At 43.9% G+C, this 26994-nt stretch overlaps 1 protein-coding gene across 1 annotated transcript in view; it reads right to left on the bottom strand.

Annotated features, from left to right (window-relative positions):
• The window catches only part of LOC142596494 (phospholipid phosphatase 1-like), a 104798-nt gene that overhangs the window by 33016 nt on the left and 44788 nt on the right, over positions 1–26994 (bottom strand). Inside the window, exon 3 of the mRNA XM_075725618.1 lies at positions 26404–26684. Coding sequence (XP_075581733.1) covers positions 26404–26684 — 281 coding nt within the window. The remainder of the gene's footprint in view (positions 1–26403; positions 26685–26994) is intronic.

A 26994-nucleotide genomic window follows, 5' to 3' on the forward strand; every position in this document is an offset into this window, starting at 1 on the left:
GTGTGAGGAGTCCTCCCCTGAGGAGGAAGGAGCGGCAGAGACAACATGTGATGAACTGACCACTAACCCCATTCCCCATCCCCCTGTGCCACTCAGGGGGAAGGAGGTAGAGAAAATTGGGAGTGAAGTTGAGCCTGGGAAGAAGGGAGGGGTGGGGGAAGGTGTTTTAAGATTTGGTTTTATTTCTCATTACCCTAGTCAGTTTTGATTGGCAATAAATTAAACTGATTTTCCCCAAGTTGAGTCTGTTTTGTCTGTGACGGTAACTGCCGAGTGATCTCCCTGTCCTTATCTTGACCCACGAGCTTTTTCGTTATATTTTCTCTCCCCTGTCCAGTTGAGAAGGGGAGCGATAGAGCGGCTTTGGTGGGCACCTGGCATCCAGCCAGGGTCAACCCACCACCCTGGGCAACCTGTTCCGGTGCTTCACCACCCTCATCATAAAAAATTTCTTCCTTATATGTAGTCTGAATCTACCCTCTTTTAGTTTAAAACCATTACCCCTTGTCCTATCACAACAGGCCCTGCTAAAAATTTTGTCCCCAGCTTTCTTATAAGCTCCCTTTAAGTACTGAAAGGATGCAATAAGGTCTCCCTGGAGCCTTCTCTTCTCCAGGCTGAATAACCCCAACTCTCTCAGCCTTTCCTCATAGGAGAGGTGTTCCAGCCCTCGGATCATTTTTGTGGCCCTCTTCTGGACCTGCCCCAACAGGTCCATGTCTTTCCTGTGCTGAGGGCTCCAGAGCTGGATGCGGTACTCCAGGTGGTGTCTCACCAGCATGTGCACAACATGCAAAAGAGCTCTATACAAAGCTGAAATAAAATTCCTGGGAAGTGATTAGTAAAGGGCACCACCTTGGCAATTGTGCTGAAATAAATTATCAGGGTCAAAACAGTCAGCTCTAATTTCCTAAAGATTTCTTTGAAGATTACATTTTTGAGTTTGCAATGGCAGAGTGCACAGCTTGTTTTGAGTGCAGTCAGCATGGGAGCACTATATCAACTGAAATAGGGAACTGTTTTATCCTTTAGACATCTGAGTTTTGATATGAATCTGTACATTAGTAATACAATTATAATTATGAACTTTAACAGCTGTGTTATCTGTTACAGCAAATGGAACAAAGTGAGAGACTGAAATTAGAGACCTTCAACTATCCAACGTTAAATTGAACTTCAGAGAAAGTGTTTCGCACACACATACACATCCCTGCTAGCTGCACAAGTCTGCTTTGGAGCCTAATAACATTCAGACTGCACAAAGTGCCTCTGAAATATCTAGATTTGTACAACATGGTTTAATATTTACCACCTTAGGTTCACAGGTTTCACTTGTGTGTATGTGCTTCGTGAGCTAAGGAATAAATCAGAAAGGACAGCTTCTTGATCTCCCTAGTCACTGGGTTTTCAGTGTTCCTCCAAACCCCCGACTCTGAGCTTTCAGGTCCCACCCCATGACCATACTCAGTAAGAAAGCTAAAAAGTGATATCTAACAAAAAATATTTAGAAGTCAGTGATTGCAATATTGGGAAAAACCCGTACTGCTCAGCTAAAATGCAATAAATCCTGCATCCAAGAAAAAATTGTAGTACACTCAGGAAGCCTGAGCATGTAGATTAAGAGTTCATCTTCTAAATATCCATACCGCTGCTCCCTTCCCCAACCTTTATATTTAACTGTCCCATTAAGGGAAAGCATAGATTTCAGGAACAATTATTAAAAAATGATTTTGTTTTAATTGTTGAAGTTTTCTAAAATCTAAAAGCAAGCTCTGAAAAATTAAAGTATGTCCTCAGAATTGATTTCCAATATGACAAGCTTCCAACTACAAAAAATTTGAACAGCAAATTCCTTTTAATATATACTATAGAAGAGAATTAAGACAACCATTTAAAGTACATCCACTGTCAGTACTCATTTGCAGATCACCTGCACCACTCTATGCGCTCAGAAACAGAAGTTACTCAAGACACTGTATTATGCACATGCATAATACATGTGTATTGCATGTATTGCATGTGTATTGCATGTGTATTGCATGTGTATTGCACATGCATAATACATAGTGTACACACACTCTCTTAATTGGTTAGTTAGGAACCTGCTATCATAGTTAAAATTGCTTGCTTAAAGGGCTAATTGTCAAAAGACTCTTTAGAATTACATTCTCACATCCTTCCATGGAAAGGAGCTGAATCCCTATTTTCTACTCCCAACTTTGCAATGTATTAATCAAGGAAGAACATGTAATGCTTATACCTTCCCAGTCTCCAAAATGGAAGCAACTTTTTCGTATCTCATACCAACAGCATGGTAATTAAGCACTTTACATCCCTGGAATGAAAAAAGCAGCTTAGTTTACCTGAAGATTATAGAACATTGTTACACATGTGTAATACCTCTGCTTTCTCCATTTTAAAGAGCAGGAAAAGAGCAGGGAGTGAGAGGTTTGATATATGCATCTTTTTCTCTAACGAATACTGCCCCTTCCACTTTCAGGAGTTTAGAAACCTGAACCATCTCCTTATACAACGCTCAAATCTCTTTGTTATGGAACTAGTGACAATATTTCAGTTTCAAAAATGTGAAAGAAAGTTTTTGAACTGCATTCAGGAAGACTTCTAATTTTTTTTTTACCCAGATTTGAAATTCAATCCAAATTTTTAAGTTGCAGTCCAAAATGGCAATAAAATTCCATCACAAAATTACACATCTGACAATTATAAAATCCAGTTTGGAGCAGATTTTTATATATAAACAAGTCATAAAGCCCTCATACCTATGTTTCCATAGAAAAACAGAAACAAGCCAACAATACCTCACCTGTAGATGTTTTAAGAGACAGGAAGACTGGGACACCTCCAAATCTGCACCTTAATTGAGAGCTCAATAAATAAGCTCCAGAGTAAAAGCTAGTGGATTGAAGGGTTCAAGAAATTAAACCATATGTTGACCCTTCTCCTTTTCACTCACCATAAGGTACAGCTGGAGATGCATAAAAAGGAAAAGCAAAGGCATTAGAGAAGTTCAGCAAAGAGGAAGCTCACTTAGATGTTTAGAGGTCAGGGTTCAAGTCTTTCCCAAGACTGAAGAATATGAAGAATTGCTAAGTCTTCCTTTCAGGCTCAATAAGTAATTGTTGTATATGGGGTGGGAGGACACACCACACCCTCCACAAACATTAACCCCAAGATATCTTAGAATCCACTAGTTAGAATGGGCATCTCTAACACTGAAATACAGATTCAAGTTTCTAGAGACTGGAGGCATAGGAACCCAGGCATCTCATATCCAGAACGGCTTCTCAAAATTCTCAAAATTCAGCTGCCTCAAAATCTGCTGGAAGGGCAACATGGCAAGGTGCAAGCAATTCAACAGCTTTCTTTTTTGACACTGCTGCTGGACAAGTGTCATGGTTTAGCCCCTGTCGGCAACCAAGCACCACACAGCCGATCGCTCATCCTCCCACCCCCCCCCGGTGGGATGGGGGAGAGAATCGGAAGGGCAAAAGTAAGAAAACTCATGGGTTGAGATAAGAACAGTTTAATAATTTACATAAAATAAAATAATAATAATAGTAATAAAACTTGTAATGAAAAGGAGAACAACAAGAGAGAGAAACAAAACCCAGGGAAAAAAAAAACAAGTGATGCAACCACTCGCCACCTGCCAACTGATGCCCAGCCAGTCCCCGAGCAGCGATCACTGCCCCCCGGCCAACTCCCCTCCCAGTTTATATACTGAGCATGATGCCATATGGTATGGAATATCAGCTTGGTCAGTTCGGATCAACTATCTTGGCTGTGCCCCCTCCCAGTTTCTTGTGCACCTGGCAGAGCATGGGATGCTGAAAATGTTCTTAACTAGTGTCAGTACTACTTAGCAACAACTAAAAACATCAGTGTGTTATCAGCATTCTTCTCATCCTAAATCCAAAACACAGCACTATGCCAGCTACTAGGAAGAAAATGAACTCTATCCCAGCCAAAACCAGGACAACAAGCCTAACAGGAAAGGTGCTCCGTGCTAATCTGTTACTCAGGAGCAAGGATGAACTAGCTGGACACGTCAGCAGCAGCCTTAGTTGCAGTGACCATGAGATGATAGGATTTCAGGGACAGCCTCCTCAGAGTACAAGGACATTCCATCCCTTGTGGAAGAAAACATGCAGGAATAGCAACAGGCCATCTTCATTCAGTGAGCAACATCTGACTGAGCTCAGATACAAAAAATCATGAGAAGTAGAAATAGACTGCCTACCAAAGACAAGTACTGAAGCATCACCCAAGCATGCAAAGAAGGAATCAGAAAGGCCAAGGCTGGAGCTAGTGAGGGATAAAGGGCAACGTGAAGGTCTTCAACTGGTAGGTCAATAGCAAAACAAAGACAAGGATAACATGGGCCCACCACTGAATGGGGTAAACTACCCTATGACAAGGGGCATAGAAAAGCTAAAAGTACTTGGTGCCTTCTTTGCCTCAGGTTTTGAAGTCTTTTCCAACAAGCTCTCTCCAGCCTCCCAGGTCTTCGTGCCTAGTAGTAAAGTTTAGAGAAGAGAGGTACTATCTAGTCAAGGAAGATCTAACCATGATTACTTAAAGCTAGACTTGCAAGTCCATGAGACTGGATGGCTTGCATTCAGTAGTGCTGAAGAAGGTGGATGATGCTGAGATGAGGCTGTTCTAGATATCTTTAAGAAGCCATGCTAAGGAGGCAGGGGGTCCACCTGATTATTAGAAAAGGGGCAAGAAGGACTGAAGGAACAGATTTTCCTAGCAAGCTGTGGAATCTCCATCTCCAGAGATCTTGAACAAGTGAAGATACACAGGGCCTTGTCAAAACTCTACAGTTATCCCTGCTTTAAACTGGAGGTTGGACTAGATGACCTCCAGAGGTTCCCTCTTGAATATACACAAAGGCTTCCTAAGCATCCAGCCACATACCAGAAGTATTTAAGCCATTCTTGCTAGACATTTTAACAAGGTCTCCACAGCCTCCAGGATGATGTGGACATTAACAATACTGGGGGGGGGAAGAAATCGATTCAGCAGTAAGAAAAGGTTCAATGAAAAAACCAGAAGACAAAGATGCACAGAGTTTTATAAGATATCTCTAAGGTATATTCAAAAGGATAGAAAGCATTAGCTTTTAAGAGAAGCCAGCACGATTATTTTCTTAAATGTATTAATACTTTTCTTGGTGAAATTTTAGAAAGGTTTTTTAAAGTAGTTTTCGCCATCATTTGCAGGTAACAATCATCCTGAAATACAGTATTGAAAATATGGATTTATGTTAACTTCATAACCCAATTGCCAGCTATTCTTCATAGTTTTGGATTATCTGAATTGATTCTTTAACTTTTATCCACTAAATTCATTGGTCCCAATTAGTTTCTGTTTCAGAGACTTTTGTGGCTAATACGGCACAACAAGCAAATCAGGTACACTGAACATGCGAGAACACCACCACATTAATTAAAAGCCCTTTGGTTTCAAAGGTTATAAGTTCAACACAGCATTAGCAACAGTTGTGTTTCACATTCCTTATTGAGTATTGATATGACAAACCTACTTTTTTTTCCTACATTACTGCAAGAAGTGATTCTAAAACCAGAAAACTTAAGGAAGTATGCTTTAAAGTTTTAAAGTTCTAGGAAGACATTTGCACCAGCAGTAACTAGAACTTATATTTATTTCCTCCCTAGTATATTATTGTCCCTGTGACATTATTTAGAAGACAGAGTAATAATACTGCATACTTCATGCTAAAACATTTATTCTTATCTTTTTGTGGATAAAATGTAAGTTTAAATAGTATCAGATTCAATATACCTGACCTTTACACAAGGCTTTAATGTGCAGTTTGTGCTGCCAAGTTTATAACATGATATATACACAAAAGTGACAGCACAATCCTAAATTAAATTCTAAAAATACTGTCAGCTGCATATAGCACCTGCTATGTTGTCTGAGAATTAAAAGGGACTCTTATTCAAATGCTCTTTCAATTACACACAACTCTTCAATACCAGAAGCTTGGTTTGTGGGTTGGGGGCAGGGGTGTTCAGTTTTGGGTTCTTTTTGGTTTTGTTTTGTTTTGGGTTTTTTGCTGTTGGTTTTTGTTTTTGCGTTTGTTTTTTTTTTTGTTTAGGGGGTGGGGGTTTTTGTCATTTGGGAAGGGGGAGTTTGCTTGTGGGCTTTTTTGTGGGTTTTTTTGTTTTGTTTTTTTTGTGGGGGTTTTTTTAGTTTGGTTGGTTTTTTTAAGGTTTTACCTGCTTATAGAAACAATTTTTTAAATCTGGAGAGAAAAGCCTATAGCTGTTACTATGTTCCCATCCTCCTCCAAAAAATATTGACAGAATCTTTATTTAAGCCACATTTACTGTCTTTGGGATTGGATTTTACAAGCAAGAAGAAATACCCATTCTTTGCTTAAGATGATGCTCCAAATTTACATACACGGTTAAAAACACTGACCTTTCCCATGTTCAGGCTGACCTGGTCAAGCTTGTCTGCTGGATTCCAGATCCTACTACCTAGGGATTATCAATGCTCTTCTGCACTAAGGTGACCAAGGTGGGATTAGCAACTCCTGACTGCCAAAATGAGTCAGAAGCAACCAGTTAGCATTTCCACACAATATATCAGTATAGTCTAACAATACAGTTAGAAGGCACTCCATCACCATCTTGAAGTCCTGAAGTACAATACATTTAAGCATAACTAAAATAGCTTTTAAGGCTTCCTTCCCATAAAAAAAAAAAAAAAAAAAAAAATTCCAGACCAATGAAGTGTTAGATACACTAACAAAGTTTTTTTTGAGGGTGTTGAAGACATCCCACAATTCATATACTAGAACAAAATAGAAGCTCTTACTGTTCTAATTTCTTACAAGTTTCACTGTTTATGAACTCATTTCAGACAGACAACCAGCAACTACAGCAATATACACTCAAGAGAAGAATAGTAAAATATTAATTCACAGCTCCTGTTGGTGAACATTTGTTGTTTCTACTAACTCCTTCGGATGCAAGAAAGCTAACAAACAGGATACATGAACAACCTGCCATGGATTGGCTGGAGTGGACAGGTTTGGGAAGTATGCCTTAGCAAACAATAAGGAATGGAAAAATCATCTGTCCCTTCCACATCTTCTCTACCTACTTCTCTTTGAGGAATTTGAATATCTTGCCAACCAACTCAAAGCTAGGTAGAGGTAAGTCGTAGCAAGACAAAAGAGAAGGAAGAATTGAACAACAATTAGAGCTATAAAAAACCAAAATGATCAGAGAACAGCAGACACTGCTCACTCGCATACTTATTCAGTCAAGGTTAAAGTTTAGCACATTTACCTATTTTACTGAGTCCTACTTTGCTGATTTGAAAGAGAAAACACCCATTTGGCAAGTCATGATCTCTATAGGCGCTAAAGAAAATACCTTAAAGGCAATCCAGCAGAATTAAAGTATGTACTGATATACTAAAAGTGACATACTAATTCCTACTACCATTGACAGGAGGACTCCTTGGCTTTGATCTTCCTTCATTCATAGACACTAAAACTTGTGCTTGTATATCAAACTTACTTTTTTAAAATAGTAAAACAAGCCAATATTGTCTAATATCATTATCAGTGATCTGGATGAGGGGATTGAGTGTGCCCTCAGTAAGTTTGCAGATGACACCAAGCTGGGTGGGAATGTCGATCTGCTCGAGGGTAGGAAGGCCCTGCAGAGGGACCTGGACACGCTGGACCGATGGGCCGAGGCCAACTGTATGAGGTTTAATAAGGCCAAGTGCCAGGTCCTGCACTTGGGTCACAACAACCCCATGCAACGCTACACGCTTGGGGAAGAGTGGCTGGAAAGTTGCCTGGCCGAAAAGGACTTGGGGGTGTTGGTGGACAGCCGGCTGAACATGAGCCAGCAGTGTGCCCAGGTGGCCAAGAAGGCCAACAGCATCCTGGCTTGTATCAGGAATAGTGCGGCCAGCAGGAGCAGGGAGGTGATTGTTCCCCTGTACTCAGCGCTGGTGAGGCCACACTTGGAATACTGTGTCCAGTTTTGGGCCCCTCAATACAAGAAAGACATTGGGGTGCTGGAGCATGTCCAGAAAAGGGCAACAAAGCTGGTGAAGGGTCTGGAGCACAGGCCTTATGAGGAGTGGCTGAGGGAACTGGGGTTGTTTAGTCTGGAGAAGAGGAGGCTGAGGGGAGACCTTATCGCTCTCTACAACTACCTGAAAGGAGGTTGTAGTCGGGTGGGTGTTGGTCTCTTCTCCCAAGTAGTTAGTAAAAGGACGAGAGGAAATGGGCTCAAGCTGTACCAGGGGAGGTTTAGATTGGATATTAGGAAAAATTTCTTCACGGAAAGGGTGGTCAAGCATTGGGACAGGCTGCCCAGAGAGGTGGTGGAGTCACCATCCCTGGAGATGTTCTAAAAACATGTAGACATGGCACCTTGGGACATGGTTTAGTAGGCATGGTGGTGTTGAGTTGACAGTTGGACTGATGATCTTAGAGGTCCTTTGCAACCTCAATGATTCTATTCTAGTTTTACTTTCATTAAAAAATAATCCAGCCACCAAGCCAGGAAACATGAAATTAATTATTACTCTACCCTTAACTGGATTAGTGTTGGACTTGGTAGTGTTAGGTTAATGGTTGGACTTGATCTTAAAGGTCTTTTCCAACCTGAATGATTCTATGATTCTATGAAAAACTATTACAAAAGGCTGTTCTTCCAGGAAAATTGCAGCTCCAGTTTCCAGTGAGCAGTTCCCCAGACAGAGGAAGAGGGATAATTTTACTTCTGATCTTAATCAAGGGACTCTTCATTCACATTTAAAAGGAGTGAACAGCGAATACTATGACCAGTGTTAGAGGGGCCCTGCCTCCAGCCAGGTGGAGGAAAGGGACAACCAGGTTTACTGGACTGTGTGGATTCAATGGCCTGGCACATCAGACCCACAGGAGTAGAAGGCTCTAGTGGACACTGGTGCACAGTGTACCCTAATGCCATCAATCTATACAGGAGAAGAACCCATCTGTATTTCTGGAGTGACAGGGGGATCCCAACAGCTAACTGTACTGGAGGCCGAAGTGAGCCTAACTGGGATTGACTGGCAGAAGCACCCCATTGTGACTGGCCCAGAGGCCCCATGCATCCTTGGCATAGCCTACCTCAGGAGAGGGTATTTCAAGGACCCAAAAGGGTACTGGTGGGCTTTTGGTATAGCTGCCTTGGAGACAGAGGAAATTAAACAGTTGTCCACCTTGCCCGGTCTCTCGGAGGAGCCTTCTGTTGTGGAGTTGCTGAGGGTTGAAGAACAACAGGTGCTGATCGCCACCACAACAGTGCACTGGCAGCAATATCGCAACAACCGAGACTAACTGAGTCCCATCCATAACCTGATTTGTCGAGTAGAGAGCCAAGGAATGATCAGCAAGACTCGCTCACCCTTTAACAGTCCCATATGGCCAGTGCGAAAGTCTAACGGAGAGTGAAGACTAACAGTAGACTATTGCTGCCTGAAAGAAGTCACACCGCCACTGAGTGCTGCTGTGCCAGACATGCTAGAACTTCAATACGAACTGGAGTCAAAGGCAGCCAAGTGCTATGCCACAATTGATATTGCTAATGCATTCTTCTCAATCCCTTTGGCAGCAGAGTGCAGGCCACAGTTTGCTTTTACCTGGAGGGGCGTCCAGTACTACCTGGAATCGACTGCCCCAGGGGTGGAAGCACAGCCCCACCATTTGCCATGGACTGATCCAGACGGCACTGGAACAGGGTGAAGCTCCAGAACACCTGCAATATATTGATGACATCATTGTATGGGGCAATACAGCAGAAGAAGTTTTTGAGAAAGGGAAGAAAAGAGTCCAAATCCTTCTGAAGTCCAGTATAGCCATAAAACAGAGGAAGGCCAAGGGACCTGCAGAGGAGATCCAATTTTCAGGAATAAAATGGCAAGATGGACGTCGTCAGATCCCAATGGATGTGATCAACAAAATAACAGCTATGTCCCCACCAACTAGCAAAAAGGAAACACAAGCTTTCTTAGGCGTTGTGGGTTCATGGAGAATGCATTTTCCAAAGTACCATCTGATTGTAAGCCCAGGTGACCTGGAAGAAGAACGATTTCAAATGGGGCCTGAGCAGCAACAAGCCTTTGAACAAATTAAACGGGAGATAGTTCATGCAGTAGCCCTTGGGCCAGTCCGGGCAGGGCAGGATATTAAAAATGTGGTCTGCACCTCATCCGGGGAGAATGGCCCTACCTGGAGCCTCTGGCAGAAAGCACCAGGGGAGACTCGAGGTCGACCCCTAGGGTTTTGGAGTCGGGGATACAGAGGATCCGAGGCCCGCTATACTCCAACTGAGAAAGAGATATTGGCAGCATATGAAGGGGTTCGAGCTGCTTCGGAAGTGGTTGGTACTGAAGCACAGCTCCTGCTGGCACCCCGACTGCCGGTGTTGGGCTGGATGTTCAAAGGGAGGGTCCCCTCTACACATCATGCAACTGATGCTATGTGGAGTAAGTGGGTCACACTAATCGCACAACGGTCTCAAATAGGAAACCCCAGTCGCCCAGGAATCTTGGAAGTGATCATGGACTGGCCAGAAGGGAAAAACCTTAGAATATCACCAGAGGAGGAGGTGACACGTGCTGAAGAGGCCCCACTGTATAATAAATATCCAGAAAATGAGAAGCAATATGCCCTGTTCACTGATGGGTCCTGTCATCTTGTGGGAAAGCATCGGAGGTGGAAAGCTGCTGTATGGAGTCCTATACGAAAAGTCGCAGAAACTGCTGAAGGAGAAGGGGAGTCGAGTCAGTTTGCAGAGGTGAAAGCCATCCAGCTGGCTTTAGATATTGCTGAACGAGAAAAGTGGCCAGTCCTTTATCTCTATACTGACTCATGGATGGTGGCAAATGCCCTGTGGGGGTGGCTGCAGCAATGGAAGCAGAGCAACTGGCAGCGTAGAGGCAGACACATCTGGGCTGCTGCATTGTGGCAAGATATTGCTGCCCGGGTAGAGAACCTGGTTGTAAAAGTTCATCACGTAGATGCTCACGTACCCAGTAGTCGATCCACTGAAGAACGTCAAAACAACCAGGAGGTGGATCAGGCTGCTAAGATTGAAGTGGCTCAGGTGGATTTGGACTGGCAACATAAGGGTGAACTATTTCTAGCTTTGTGGACCCATGATGCCTCAGGCCATCAAGGAAGAGATGCAAAATATAGATGGGCTCGTGATCGAGGGGTGGACTTGCCCATGGACACTGTTGGACAGGTTATCCATGAATGTGAAAAGTGCTGCAATCAAACAAGCTGTCCTGGTTTCGGCTGGGATAGAGTTAATTTTCTTCCTAGTAGCAGGCATAGTGCTGTGTTTGGATTTATTATGAGAATAATGTTGATAACACACTGATGTTTTTAGTTGTTGCTGAGTACTGCTTATGCTGGTCAAGGACTTTTCAGCTTCCCATGCTCTGCCAGGTGCACAAGAAACTGGGAGGGGGCACAGCCAGAATAGTTGATCCAAACTGACCAAAGGGCTATTCCATACCATATGACGTCATGCTCAGTATAGAAACTGGGGGTGTGGGTGGGGTGGGGTTTGGCCGGGGAGCAGCGATCACTGCTCGGGAACTGTCTGGGTATCGCTCGGTGGGTGGTGAGCAATTGCATTGTGCATCTCTTGCTTTGTATATTATTATTACTATTATTATTATATTGTTATTATTATTATTTTACTTTATTTTATTTCAATCCTTAAACTGTTCTTATCTCACCCCAGGAGTGTTTCTCACTCTTACTCCTCTGATTCTCTCCCCCATCCCATCGGGGTAGGGGGATTGAGTGAGCGGCTGCGTGGTGCTTAGTTGCTGGCTGGGGCTAAACCACGACACAAGCCAAGCAGCTAAGCCCTTTCTGGTATGGTGGGCGATGGCTGAAATATAAATATGGGGAGGCTTGGCAGATTGATTATATCACACTCCCGGAAACCCACCAAGGCAAGCGCCATGTGCTTACAATGGTGGAAGCAACCACCGGATGGCTGGAAACATATCCTGTGTCTCATGCCAACGCCTGGAACACCATCCAAGGCCTTGAAAAGCAAGTCCTGTGGCAACATGGCACCCCAGAAAGAATCGAGTCAGACAACGAGACTCATTTCCGAAACAACCTCATAGACACCTGGACCAAAAAGCACGGCACTGAGTGGGTATATCACACCCCCTCTCATGCACCAGCCTTTGGGAAAATCAAATGATACAATGGACTGTTAAAGACTACCCTGAGAGCAATTGGTGGTGGGACATTCAAACATTGGGATACACATTTAGCAAAAGCCACCTGGTATTCTGGTCAACACCAGAATATCTGCCAATCAAGCTGGCCCTGCCCATTCAAAACTTTTATGTACTGTAGAAGGAGATAAAGTCCCTGTAGTGCACATAAAAAATATGCTGGGGAAGACAGCCTGGGTTATTCCCCCCTCGGGCAAAGGCAAACCCATCAGTGGGATTGCTTTTGCTCAAGGACCCTGGTGCACTTCGTAGGTAATGTGGAAGGATAGGGAAGCGTGATTTGTACCTCCAGGGGATTTGATTTTGGGTGAAAAGAGCAAATGAACTGAACTGTATGCTGTTAATTTTTATATAATACTGTATGTCATCACTTCTATGGTTGTGTTGTGGTTTAGGCCCAGCCAGCAACTAAGCACCACGCAGCCGCTTGCTCACTCCCCCTACCGCAATGAGATGCGGGAGAGATTCGGAGGAGTAACAGTGAGAAACACTCCTGAGTTGAGATAAGAAGAGTTTAATACTTGAAACAAAATACAATTTTAGTAGTAATAATAACAATATAATAATAACAATAATAATAATATACAAAGCAAGTGATGCACAATGCAATTGCTCACCACCCACCGAGCGATACCCAGACAGTTCCCAAGCAGCGATCGCTGCTCCCCGGCCAACCCCCCCCAGTTTATATACTGAGCATGACATCATATGGTATGGAATAGCCCTTTGGTCAGTTTGGGTCAACTGTCTTGGCTGTGCCCCCTCCCAGTTTCTTGTGCACCTGGCAGAGCATGGGAAGCTGAAAAGTCCTTGACTAGCATAAGCAGTACTTAGCAACAACTAAAACATCAGTGTGTTATCAACATTCTTCTCCTACTAAATCCAAAACACAGCACTATGCCTGCTACTAGGAAGAAAATTAACTCTATCCCAGCCGAAACCAGGACAGGTTGCTATATGCCATATCAACGGTATTACAGTAAGCATCACGCAGACTAAAGAAGAATGAACTTTGATGAAGTGAGCAAAGCGCAGCGGTGATGGAACCAGAAATGGCTTTAGCATGCAACAATCCAACACCACACACCATCTTTCCTGGTTTGAAAGACTATTATGATAGATGGAGCCCAATGTCATGGACTAAATGAACTCGATGGACATTTTAGAGGGATGGGCCATAGACTAAGGCAATGATATCTGTGTGCATATATCAAAAGACAGGGAAAGCAGTGGTGATTAATTAGAATGTATTGGAAAGTGTAGGACCTGGGAATGACGTAGATGGTATAGAATAAGGGGTGGATACTGTCCTGGTTTCGGCTGGGATAGAGTGAATTTTCTTCCTAGTAGCTGGCATAGTGCTGTGTTTTGGATTTAGTATGAGAAGAATGTTGATAACACACTGATGTTTTAGTTGTTGCTAAGTAGTGTTTATACTAGTCAAGGACTTTTCAGCTTCTCATGCCCTGCCAGCGAGAAGCTGGGAGCGGGCACAGCCAGGACAGCTGACCCAAACTGGCCAAAGGGCTATTCTATACCACATGACGTCATCCTCAGTATATAAGCTGTGGGGATTTGGCTGGGGGGCAGCGATTGCTGCTCGGGGACTGGCTGGGCATTGGTCAGCGGGTGGTGAGCAATTGCATTGTGCATGACTTGCTCTGTATATTACTCTTACTACTACTACTATTTATTTCATTTCAATTATTAAACTCTTCTTATCTCAACCCATGAGTTTTCTTACTTTTCCCCTTCTGATTCTCTCTCCTATCCCAGCAGCGCAGGGTGAGTGAGTGAGCGGCTGTGTTGTGCTTAGTTGCTGGCTAGGGTTAAACTACAACAGTACCACTTCTTCAGTATTTTTTAAAGACTTGCACCTTATTCCCATCTCCAGCTCACTCACACACTCCTGCTCACACTCTGTTTCAGGCCAAGAGCCCTGATCTACTCAGAGATCCTGAATACCAAAAGTATTTTATACTTGGAGTTTAGGGATGAGAAGGGAGGAGAGAACAAACAGAACAGTTCAACAGTTCTGGGAGTCTGGAGAGGTCCCAGTTGACTGGAAGCTGGTAAATATTGTCCCAGTTTTCAAGAAGGGTAAGAAGGAAGACCCTGGTAATTACAGGCCTGTCAGTCTCACTTCAGTGCCTGGTAAAATTATGAAGAAGGTTATTCTGGGAGTTATTGAAAAACACTTGAGAGATAATGCAGTCATTGGTCATAGCCAGCACAGGTTCACAAGGGGAAAGTACTGCTTAACCAACTTAATTTCCTTTTATGACAAGGTCACCCATCTAGTTGACCAAGGGAAGCCAGTAGATGTGCTGGTTTTGGATTTTAGCAAAGCTTTTGAAACCGTCTCTCACAGTATCCTTCTGGACAAAATCTCCAGGATACAGCTAGACAAGTCCATAATATGTTGGGTGAAGAATTGGCTGACGGGTCGGGCTCAAAGATTTATAGTAAATGGGTTTACATCAGACTGGCAGCCAGTCACCAGTGGGATTCCCCAGGGCTCAGTTTTAGGGCCGGTGCTCTTTAATGTTTTTCTAAATGATCTGGGTGCAGGAATCAAAAGTACGTTAAGTAAGTTTGCCGACGATACTAAACTAGGAGGAGCTGTGGACTCCCTTGAGGGTAGAGAGGCCTTACAGAGAGATCTGGATAGACTAGAGAGCTGGGCAATCACCAACCGTATGAAATTTAACAAGAGCAAGTGCTGGATTCTGCACCCGGGACAGAGTAATACTGGTTATACATACAAATTGGGGAACGAGAGGCTGGAGAGCAGCCCCCCAGAAAGAGATCTGGGGGTTCGGGTTGGTGGCAAGTTGAATAGGAGTCAACAGTGTGCCCTGGCACCCAAAAGGGCCAACCGTGTCCTGGGGTGCATCAAGCACAGCATAGCTAGCCGGTCGAGGGAGGTGATTGTCCCACTCTGCACTGCACTGGTGCGGCCCCACCTCAAGTACCATGTGCAGTTTTGAGCACCTCAATACAAGAAGGACATCAAACTATTCGAGTGTGTCCAGAGGAGGGTGACCAAGGTGGTGAAAGGTCTCGAGGGCAAGACTTATGAGGAGCGGCTGAGGTCACTTGGTTTGTTCAGCTTGGAGAAGAGAAGGCTGAGGAGTGACCTCATCGCAGTCTACAACTTCCTCAAGGGGGGCAGTGGAGGGGGAGGTGCTGATCTCCTCTCTCTGGTGACCAGCGATAGGACACAAGGAAATGGAATGAAGCTGCATCAGGGGAAGTTCAGACTGGACATTAGGAAAAGGTTCTTCACTGAGAGGGTGGTCAGTCACTGGAACAGTCTCTCCAGGGAAGTGGGGACGGCACCAAGCCTGTCAGAGTTCAAGGAGCATCTGGACGGTGGTCTTAGTCATAAGGTTTAGTGTTAGGTAGTCCTGCAAGGAGCAGGGAGTCGGACTCGATGATCCTTTGGGTCCCTTCCAACTCAAGATATTCTATGATTCTATGTGTAGCGGAAGCACACAATAGATTTTCACACTAGAAACATTATTTTCCTGTTATGAATTAAGAAACAGTAAACATATTATATTTGTCCTTTTGACTGTATAACTGAGCATGAATCTTTAAAAATATTCAAAAACAACCTCAAGTTCTATTACTACACAGGAATAATAGGTTCAGTTCAGAATATAAGATTCTGTATGCAATATTATGATTGTCCTGTCTTCTTTCTTTGTACTTTTACCTGCATATTTATTTTATGCAAATGAGGGTAGATGGTAATAAGTTTGCCTCTAATAATTTTATCCAACTGATCCAGAAATTCACCTCTGGGTTACAGCTCGAGAGCCTGCTGACCTCCTCCAACTTGCTGCAAAACTCACTGCAATCAAACTCTCCTCTTAGTGGCTTATTAACTGTAAGGTATGTAGGCACATGACCAAAAAGCACTGAAACCACCCTCCCAGATGTAGGGCCTAATTTACATAAGAAACTCAGAATTATTTACTGGGTCACTGCATCTATGACATCCACCTGTATCATTATGTCCCACTTTAATCTACCCTCCTTTAACCACTCACTAACTTACTTGCACAGGAAGCTGTAAGCAAAACAAGTATGCAAAAGCCCAAGTTGAAAGCAGAAGCACCAAAGGTGAGCTCACATTGACGTCATCACTTCAAGGCAAGTTTTAACCAAACAGAAGAGCCTTCTTACATCATTTTCTAGGGAGCAACAGGGACAACAGAAAAAAGGGAACAAAATAGTAGCTGTGAATACAAACCTAACATCAGTTTGTTAAGAGATGACAAACAAATCTTGCTTCCCATATGCAAGTCGTTATTTTAAAGCACTAGCTGCACAGGGAAGAACAAAAGCTAAGTGATCACTCTGCCATTGTTCCCCCATGTTATTCTCATACAACAAAAAAAACTGGTTTTCCCTATTTGAGGATAAACTAACTTGGATTGTTTTTCAGCATCCCCAAAAAACAGAGAAAGCTTTATTTCAGGACCATTTTAGGCATTACAATCAACTCAAATTTTCTCCTTTTCCCACTTTATATTTGAGAAGCCTTTTTAGATTCATGCAGAAGTTCAACTGATGACTCGGAGCTATACCCAAGTTGAATTTTGACCCCACAATTTCATGCTGAAAGCCAGGCAGTTCTGTTTCACAAAGCACCTGAAGATGTGCAACTTTTTTTAAAGACTCATTCCATTTGAAACTTAGACAAGTATCTTTTTACATAGTAGTGGAATAATAAAAATAAAATACCACATTTAGTGAGTTGAAGCAAAAAAGTCAAAACATTTTTACAGAAACAGCTCATATTGAGAGGACTGGAAGAACATAGTTTTGTAATATTCAGACACAGAAAGGCTGCTTCCCCCCTCTTGCCACAATGTAATACACAACAAAATCAGTATTTCCCCATTCATGTGTTATAAATTACCATTTTATTTTCTTTTAAACTTGAAAGAGTTCATTTCTGGCAATTACTTCTGCTAACTCACCACACTAAAATTTGCAAAGCTGACAAGATACCAAGACAATTTGGTATGGGGGAGGTAGCGTCTCCTTTATTTCAATTATTTAAGCCTGTTCAATGACAAGTCAGATCTTTGATAAGTCAGTAACTTAGAACTCTGACAGACATGCTGGTTTTTGTACATTTCATGAAAATTCTCCTTTGTTTACTCTGCCTTTTTCCAAATTGAAGTTGACAGTCATATAGAAAGTGACCATTACAAGTTTTATTTAGAAGTACATCACATATTTCTTGGAACAGAGATAAAAGTTATACCTTACTAGTGGATATTCTGACTCTACAGGGCTACTCACAGGCGAGGGAAGTCCATCCAATCAGTGTCTAGAATAGCTCAGAATAAGTAAATAAAAATCTTCTAAACAGAATTATGTGCATTAGTAATAAAAAAAGCTGCACATGAAGAACTTTTTAATCTCTCATAGAACAAGCTCCAATTTGTCTATTTACTACCTGCATGAAGCTCTGCTCATTTTAGGACTATCTGCTTGTCCTGGTTTTGGCTGGGATAGAGTTAATTTTCTTCCTAGTAGCAGGCATAGTGCTGTGTTTTGGATTTAGTAGGAGAAGAATGTTGATAACACACTGATGTTTTAGTTGTTGCTAAGTACTGCTTATGCTAGTCAAGGACTTTTCAGCTTCCCATGCTCTGCCAGGTGCACAAAAAGCTGGGAGGGGGCATAGCTGAGATAGTTGATCCAAACTGACCAAAGGGGTATCCCATGCCATATGACATCATGCTCAGTATATAAACTGGGGAGGGTTGGCCGGGGAGCAGCGATCGCTGCTCGGGAACTGCCTGGGTATCTGTCGTCGGGTGGTGAGCAATTGCATTGTGCATCATTTGCTTTGTATATTGTTGTTATTATTATTATCATTATCATATTGTTATTATTATCATTACTGTTTTACTTTATTTCAATTATTAAACTGTTCTTATCTCAACCCAGGAGTGTTTCTCACTCTTACTCCTCCGATTCTCTCCCCCATCCCATCGGGGTAGGGGGAGTGAGCGAGCGGCTGCGTGGTGCTTAGTTGCTGGCTGGGGCTAAACCACGACACTGCTGTACTGCCAGATCATGCTCCTCTATCAACAGCCCTTCAAAATGTAAAATGCTCCTGGAACCTTTGAACAGCTGCTGTCCTGTTGGAGCTAGACCTGGTCCCCAACCAAATCAATATGCAACATTTTCCTATGGCTGCTGAGGAATACCATGCGTGCTGCTGGAATATCCATAGGGGACACATGCTAGGAGAGCAAATGAGCAGAGGAGAATGAGCAAAACCTATGCCCATGTATTAAAAGAAAAAAAAAAAAAAACAACCCCCCAAAGAACCCCCCAAAACAAAGAAACAAACAAAACCCACACCACTGTCGTGGTTTAGCCCCAGCCAGCAACTAAGCACCACGCAGCCGCTCGCTCGCTCACTCTCCCTACCCCGATGGGATGGCAGAGAGAATCAGAGGAGTAAGAGGGAGGAAAAACTCCTGGGTTGAGATAAGAACAGTTTAATAATTGAAATAAAGTAAAATAGTAATGCTAATAGTAACAGTATAATAATGATAATAATAATAATGATACACGAAGCAAGTGATGCACAATGCAATTGCTCACCACCCGACGACCGATACCCAGGCAGTTCCCGAGCAGCGATCGCTGCTCCCTGGCCACCCCCCCCCCAGTTTCTATACTGAGCATGACGTCATATGGTATGGAATAGCCCTTTGGTCAGTTTGGATCAACTATTCTGGCTGTGCCCCCTCCCAGTTTCTTGTGTACCTGGCAGAGCATGGGAAGCTGAAAAAGTCCTTGACTAGCATAAGCAGTACTCAGCAACAACTAAAAACATCAGCGTGTTATCAACATTCTTCTCCTACTAAATCCAAAACACAGCACTATGCCTGCTGCTAGGAAGAAAATTAACTCTATCCCAGCCGAAACCAGGACAGTATCCACCCCTTATTCTATACCATCTACGTCATGCACAGGCCCTCCCCTTTCCAATGTGTTCCAATTAATCACCACCGCTTTCCCTATCTTGATATACACACAGGTATCATTCCCTTCGTCTATGGCCCATCCCTCTAAAATGTCCATTGAGTTCATTTAGCCCATGACTTTGGGTTCCATCTGTCATCACAGTCTTTCAGAGCAGGAGAGGTGGTGTGCAGTGTTGGACTGTTGCATGCTGAAGTCAGTTCTCATTCCAACATGGTTTCATCAAAGTTCATTTTCATTAAGCTGGGCAATTCTTACTGCAATACCACTGATGTGGCATATAGCAATCATAATATACAGTATTATATACTTAATATTAACCTAATATATTATTATATTAACATGCAGTTAAGAGATAACATACAGTATTATAAAGCAATTAATATCATACAATTCAGTTCATTGGCTATTTTCACCCAAAATCAAATTCCCTTGAGGTACACATTGGGCTTCCCCATCCTTTCACATCACCCACCAAGTGCACCCAGGTCCTTGAGCAAAAGCAATCCCACGAATGGGTTTGCCTTTGCCAGAGGGGGAAGTAACCCAGACTGTCTTCCCCAGCATATTTTTCATGTGCACTACAGGAACTTTATCTCCTTCTACAGTACATAGAAGTTTGATTGGGCAGGGCCAGCTCGATTGGCAGATCCCCTGGTGTTGACTAACCAGGTGGCTTTTGCTAAATGCGTATCCCAATGTTTAAACGTCCCACCACCCATTGCTCTCAGGGTAGTCTTTAACAATCCATTGTATCGCTCAATTTTCCCGGAGGCTGGTGCATGGTAAGGGATGTGATACACCCACTCAATGCCATGCTCTTTGGCCCAGGTGTCTATGAGGTTGTTTCGGAAATGAGTCCCGTTGTCTGACTCAATTCTTTCTGGGGTGCCATGTCGCCACAGGACTTGCTTTTCAAGGCCCAGGATGGTGTTCCGGGTGGTGGCATGGGGCACGGGATATGTTTCCAACCATCCAGTGCATGCTTCCACCATGGTGAGCACATAGCACTTGCCTTGGCGGGTCTGTGGGAGCGTGATGTAATCAATCTGCCAGGCCTCCCCATATTTATATTTCAGCCATCGTTCACTATACCCAAGGGGCTTGAACTGCTTGGCTTGCTTGATTGCAGCGCATGTTTCACACTCATGAATAACCTGTGCAATACTGTCCATAGTTAAGTCCACCCCTCGATCACGAGCCCATTTATACGTTGCATCCCTTCCTTGATGGCCTGAGGCGTCATGGGCCCACCGAGCTATAAATAATTCACCCTTATGTTGCCAGTCCAAATCCACCTGAGCCACTTCAATCTTAGCAGCCTGCTGGTTGTTTTGATGTTCTTCAGTGGCCCGACTCTTAGGTACATGAGCATCTACATGACGAACTTTTACAACCAGGTTCTCTACCCGGGCAGCAATATCTTGCCACAATGCGGCAGCCCAGATGGGTTTGCTTCTGCGCTGCCAGTTGCTCTGCTTCCATTGCTGCAGCCACCCCCACAGGGCATTTGCCACCATCCATGAGTCAGTATAGAGATAAAGGACTGGCCACTTTTCTCTTTCAGCAATATCTAAAGCCAGCTGGATGGCTTTCACCTCTGCAAACTGACTCGACTCCCCTTCTCCTTCAGCAGTTTCTGCGACTTGTCGTATAGGACTCCATACAGCAGCTTTCCACCTCCAATGCTTTCCCACAAGATGACAGGACCCATCAGTGAACAGGGCATATTGCTTTTCATTTTCTGGCAATTTATTATACAGTGGGGCCTCTTCAGCACGTGTCACCTCCTCCTCTGGTGATATTCTAAGGTTTTTCCCTTCTGGCCAGTCCATGATCACTTCCAAGATTCCTGGGCGACTGGAGTTTCCTATTCGAGCCCGTTGTGTGATCAATGCAACCCACTTACTCCATGTAGCATCAGTTGCATGATGTGTAGAGGGGACCCTCCCTTTGAACATCCAGCCCAGCACCGGCAGTCGGGGTGCCAGCAGGAGCTGTGCTTCAGTACCAACCACTTCTGAAGCAGCTCGAACCCCTTCATATGCTGCCAGTATCTCTTTCTCAGTTGGAGTATAGCGGGCTTCGGATCCTCTGTATCCCCGACTCCAAAACCCTAGGGGTCGACCTCGAGTCTCCCCTGGTGCTTTCTGCCAGAGGCTCCAGGTAGGGCCATTCTCCCTGGCTGCAGTGCAGAGCACATTTTTAATATCCTGCCCTGCCCGGACTGGCCCAAGGGCTACTGCATGAACTATCTCCCGTTTAATTTGTTCAAAGGCTTGTTGCTGCTCAGGGCCCCATTTGAATTCGTTCTTCTTCCGGGTCACTTGATAGAGAGGGCTTACTATCTGGCTGTAATTTGGAATATGCATTCTCCAAAAACCCACAACGCCTAAGAAAGCTTGTGTTTCCTTTTTGCTAGTTGGTGGGGACATAGCTGTTATTTTGTTGATCACATCCATTGGGATCTGACGACGTCCATCTTGCCATTTTATTCCTAAAAACTGGATCTCCTGTGCACGCCCCTTGACCTTACTCTGTTTTATGGCAAAACCAGCCTTCAGAAGGATTTGGACTATTTTCTTTCCCTTCTCAAAAACTTCTTCTGCTGTGTTGCCCCACACAATGATGTCATCAATGTACTGCAGATGTTCTGGAGCTTCACCCTGTTCCAGTGCTGTCTGGATCAGTCCATGGCAAATGGTGGGGCTGTGCTTCCACCCCTGGGGCAGTCGGTTCCAGGTGTACTGAACACCCCTCCAGGTAAAAGCAAACTGGGGTCTGCACTCTGCTGCCAAAGGGATGGAGAAAAATGCATTAGCAATATCAATTGTGGCATACCACTTAGCTGCGTTTGACTCCAGTTCATATTGAAGTTCTAGCATGTCTGGCACGGCAGCGCTCAGTGGTGGTGTAACTTCGTTCAGGCCACGATAGTCCACTGTTAGTCTCCACTCCCCGTTAGACTTTCGCACTGGCCATATGGGACTGTTAAAGGGTGAGCGAGTCTTGCTGATCACTCCCTGGCTCTCCAGTCGACGAATCGGGTTATGGATGGGAATCAGGGAGTCTCGGTTGGTGCGATATTGCCGCCTGTGCACAGTTGTGGTAGCAATCGACACCTGTTCTTCCTCAACCTTCAGCAACCCTACAATCGATGGGTCCTCTGAGAGACCGGGCAAGGTGGACAACTGTTTAATTTCCTCTGTCTCCAAAGCAGCTATACCAAAAGCCCACTGGTACCCTTTTGGGTCCTTGAAATACCCTCTCCTGAGGTAGTCTATGCCAAGGATGCACGGAGCCTCTGGGCCAGTCACAATGGGGTGCTTTTGCCACTCATTCCCAGTTAGGCTCACTTCAGCTTCCAGTACAGTTAGCTGTTGGGATCCCCCTGTCACTCCAGAAATACAGATGGGTTCTGCCCCTCTATAGTTTGATGGCATTAGCGTGCACTGTGCACCAGTGTCCACTAGAGCCTTATACTCCTTTGGGTCTGACGTTCCAGGCCATCGAATCCACACAGTCCAGTAAACCCGGTTGTCCCTTTCCTCCACCTGCCTGGAGGCAGGGCCCCTCTAACACTGGTCACAGTATTCGCTGTTCACTTCCTGTAAATGTGAATCAAAAGTCCCCTGATCAAGGTCGGAAGTAAAATTAGCCCTCTTACTCTGTCTCGGGAACTGCTCACTGGAAACTGGAGCTGCAATTTTCCTGGGAGAACTGCCTTTTCTAATAGTTTTTCCTTGCAACTCACGCACCCGTGCCTCTAAGGTTGAGGTGGGTTTTCCATCCCACTTTCTCATGTCCTCTCCATAATCACGCAGGTAAAACCACAGGGTGCCCCGTGGTGTGTATCCTCTATATCCTCTCTCTTGAGCATAGGGACGTTGACTCCTAATGGCTGAGACACTGGTCCGTGCAGGTGGGGAGTAGGACAGATCCTCTCTGAGTTGTTGGAACTCTTGGCATATTTTTTCAGACAGTTTTTCCACAGCCGAGACACAGGCCCGTAGGGAGGAAGAGAGCTTTTCTTCGTAGTCCCGGAGTTGTCTAGCCACTTCATCCACCGTTGGTGCCTCGTCGTCTTTCCAGGCTAGTATTGCCAACGAGTTGGAATACGATGCTGGTGCGCTCCGTACCACCTTCCGCCACATGGGTTGTGTGCACCTGACTTCATCTGGGTCTTTGGGTAACTGCTCATCATTCAGGTCACTGTAAATCACCTCCAGCACGCCTAATTCCCTCAGGTACTGGATACCTTTCTCTACGGTGGTCCATTTGCTTGGGCGGTATAAAACATCCTCCTTGAAGGGATACCTTTCCTTCACGCTTGACAGAAGTCGCCTCCAGAGGCTGAGCGGTTTTGCCCCTTTTCCAATTGCTTTGTCAATGCCCCCTTCCCTGGAAAGGGATCCCAGCTGCTTGGCTTCCCTACCCTCTAAATCCAGGCTACTGGCCCCGTTATCCCAGCATCGGAGCAGCCAGGTGATGATGTGCTCGCCTGGATGACGACCGAAATCTTTTCGCATATCTCGCAGCTCACTCAGGGATAGGGATTGGGTGGTCACCATCTCATTTATGGGTTCTTCCTCCTCTGGTTCTCGTGATGGCCCTGGTTCATCTTCATCCCTTACTAAACGAACTGATTTCCTCGTGTATTTTTTCTTCTGTATAGGGGCAACTGATACTGGCGCAGGTTGGTTCTCTGGTTTAGCCGCAGTGTCTGTCACTGGGGTTTGAGTAGCCGCAGTGCCCATGGCTGTGGTTTGAGTAGCCGCAGTGCTCATGGCTGTGGCTGGAGTAGCCACAGTGCCTGGGGCAGGGGTTTGAGTAGCTGCAAGGCCTGTAGTGGGGGTTGGAGTAGCCGCAGGGCCTGTAGTGGGGGTTTGAGTAGCCACAGTGCTTGTTGTTTTGTCATCAGACCCAGAGACCTTCTCTTTCTTTTGAGGGTACTGATTAGTGTTGACCACGGCTCGATAGGCATGGGCCAGTCCCCAGCATGTTGCAATGATTTGTGTCTCTCTGGAGCTACCAGGGTGACAACATACCTTTTCCAAATACAATTCTTCAGGATTCTGCACTTGTTCAGGGGTGAAGTTCCAAAACACTGGAGGTCCCCACTGCCCTAGGTACTTGCGCATACGATCCCACACACCCTGCCACTCATAACTCTCCAGCCTTGGGGCAGATCTCTGGATGATATTCTTAAATTGCTTACTAACCTTTGTCAAAACCAAAACAATATTCCCAAGAAGTATCAATAGAAGTATCTTAACTGCCCAGGGATGTTCAAGATACTGGAAAGTTGTTGTAATGAAGGAGGAAACATCATAGAAGAAAGCAGCAAAGGTGCCATTCTGTATTTCCTCCACAACAAGCCTCTCAGAGTAAGAAGTATAATTGCTAACTCTCTCTATGAGGTAGTACCCGAAGTACAGTAGTGACTTCTGTATGAAACCCAAATACCAAAGAATGCTCAAGGTCAGGGTTTTGATAAGGAGCCTCCCAAGCAAAAGATCATGAATCACTGCAGAGCATAGCACACTACACAAACTGACAACAAGCTTTAACGTGTGCTGAAAAAAAAAGAACATGGTGCAGATCAGATGAACTAATATCGTGACCGGCAACTGTTAACAGACTCCTTAATACACTCTGGTTAATCTGTTGTTATCTCAAACCCTTCGGGCCCCACGTTGGGCGCCAAAAAGGACTGTCGTGGTTTAGCCCCAGCCAGCAACTAAGCACCACGCAGCTGCTCGCTCACTCCCCCTACCCCGATGGGATGGGGGAGAGAATCGGAGGAGTAAGAGTGAGAAACACTCCTGGGGTGAGATAAGAACAGTTTAATAATTGAAATAAAGTAAAATAGTAATGCTAATAGTAACAGTATAATAATGATAATAATAATAATGATATACGAAGCAAGTGATGCACAATGCAATTGCTCACCACCCGACGACCGATACCCAGACAGTTCCCAAGCAGCGATCGCTGCTCCCTGGCCACCCTCCCCCCAGTTTATATACTGAGCATGACGTCATATGGTATGGAATAGCCCTTTGGTCAGTTTGGATCAACTATTCTGGCTGTGCCCCCTCCCAGTTTCTTGTGCGCCTGGCAGAGCATGGGAAGCTGAAAAAGTCCTTGACTAGCATAAGCAGTACTCAGCAACAACTAAAAACATCAGCATGTTATCAACATTCTTCTCCTACTAAATCCAAAACACAGCACTATGCCTGCTGCTAGGAAGAAAATTAACTCTATCCCAGCCGAAACCACGACAACCACATACACCATAAACACACACACAGAGAAAAGTTCTAACTACAAGGGTATATAGTTCTTCTGGAAAAAGAACGACAATGACTTTCTCTAAAACTGAGCTTCCAGGGAGCTCAAGCAACTTTAATACCAGAAAGTATTCTGAACATGCTTTATCATTTCCAATAGCATTCAAACATTGTTCTTTATACCACAGTGAAAAAAATCAAGTGTGTCACATGCTTCATTTTTGTTTCCTCGTTATCTTGCTGCAAATGAACTGGCAGTTAAGTATTTAAGGTAATGAAATGCCTAATAATTAGAAAACTGAGTAAAGTGATTCTCTTAATAGTCCTCTGTATTTTTATATGGATACATCCAATTTTTATTTGCTTTCATTCTAAATCTGAACTATTTTCCCTGTCATTCCACATAGTTTTTTTGAAGGCATATTTCAAATTCTTCTCTTAATTAGGATACACAGACATTTTAGAAATATATAAACAGAAGCCAATCAAAATTGAATGTCACTCACATTTTGTTAAAAAGCAGAAGTGAATACACAATAATTTATGCATTCTTCTGTACATTAATAAAACCATTTTCCACGATTTGGAAAAAAAAAAAATCCCGGTGTCTAGACAGGGCTCAGAGTTTAAAATTCATTACAAGAAATTTATTCTAGGAGAAGCACAAAAAAATGCAGTAGCAATACCAAACTCATCATCCCAGAACATTCAGAAGTTAAGGAACAGGTCTCACAACCAAGTACACAAGGTTACTCAGACTCACCTTCCCTCATTGATTTTTGCTTTGTCTCCTTGACAAGAGAAGTTCTCAATGTAACCTAGACTGCAGTTGATTTGTGTCCAGTCAGGCTGGCAGACAGCAAGGAAGTGAGGACGCAGTCTACCTATGGAGTACTTGGCAATGTCTGTCAACGACTGGCTAGCAGCTGCTCCAAAAATGAAGGTCCCAATGGCTTTGTAAATAGTGGCTATGTAGTTATTTCTGACAAATGAGTTTGAGTGCAAATGATTATAAAAGACAGAGAGTGTCTCTCCTAGGATTATCTGAAAGAGAAAGGAGAATAGTTAAAGAAAGATAATTGCTTAAAAAGAAAGATTACTCTATTTTTGTTAATACTCAGATATGTAGTTTCAGAAATTAATTTTTTTAAACATTTGGAAAATTTAAATTTGCAGCTTAGAGTCAGCAGTATCCATTCCCAAAACTTTAAACACCATTTTTATGTAGAAGAAAAAAATACCCAAACCCTTTTACCTTACCCTGCTTCATGTGAACTTATTATTGATTTTCAGAATATTTATTAAAACAAAGCCTTCTCATAATAACATTTATCCATATTACTTGACATGGCCC

This window comes from Pelecanus crispus, chromosome W (assembly GCF_030463565.1).
Source record: "Pelecanus crispus isolate bPelCri1 chromosome W, bPelCri1.pri, whole genome shotgun sequence".
In the NCBI taxonomy this organism is placed as follows: Eukaryota; Metazoa; Chordata; class Aves; order Pelecaniformes; family Pelecanidae; genus Pelecanus; species Pelecanus crispus.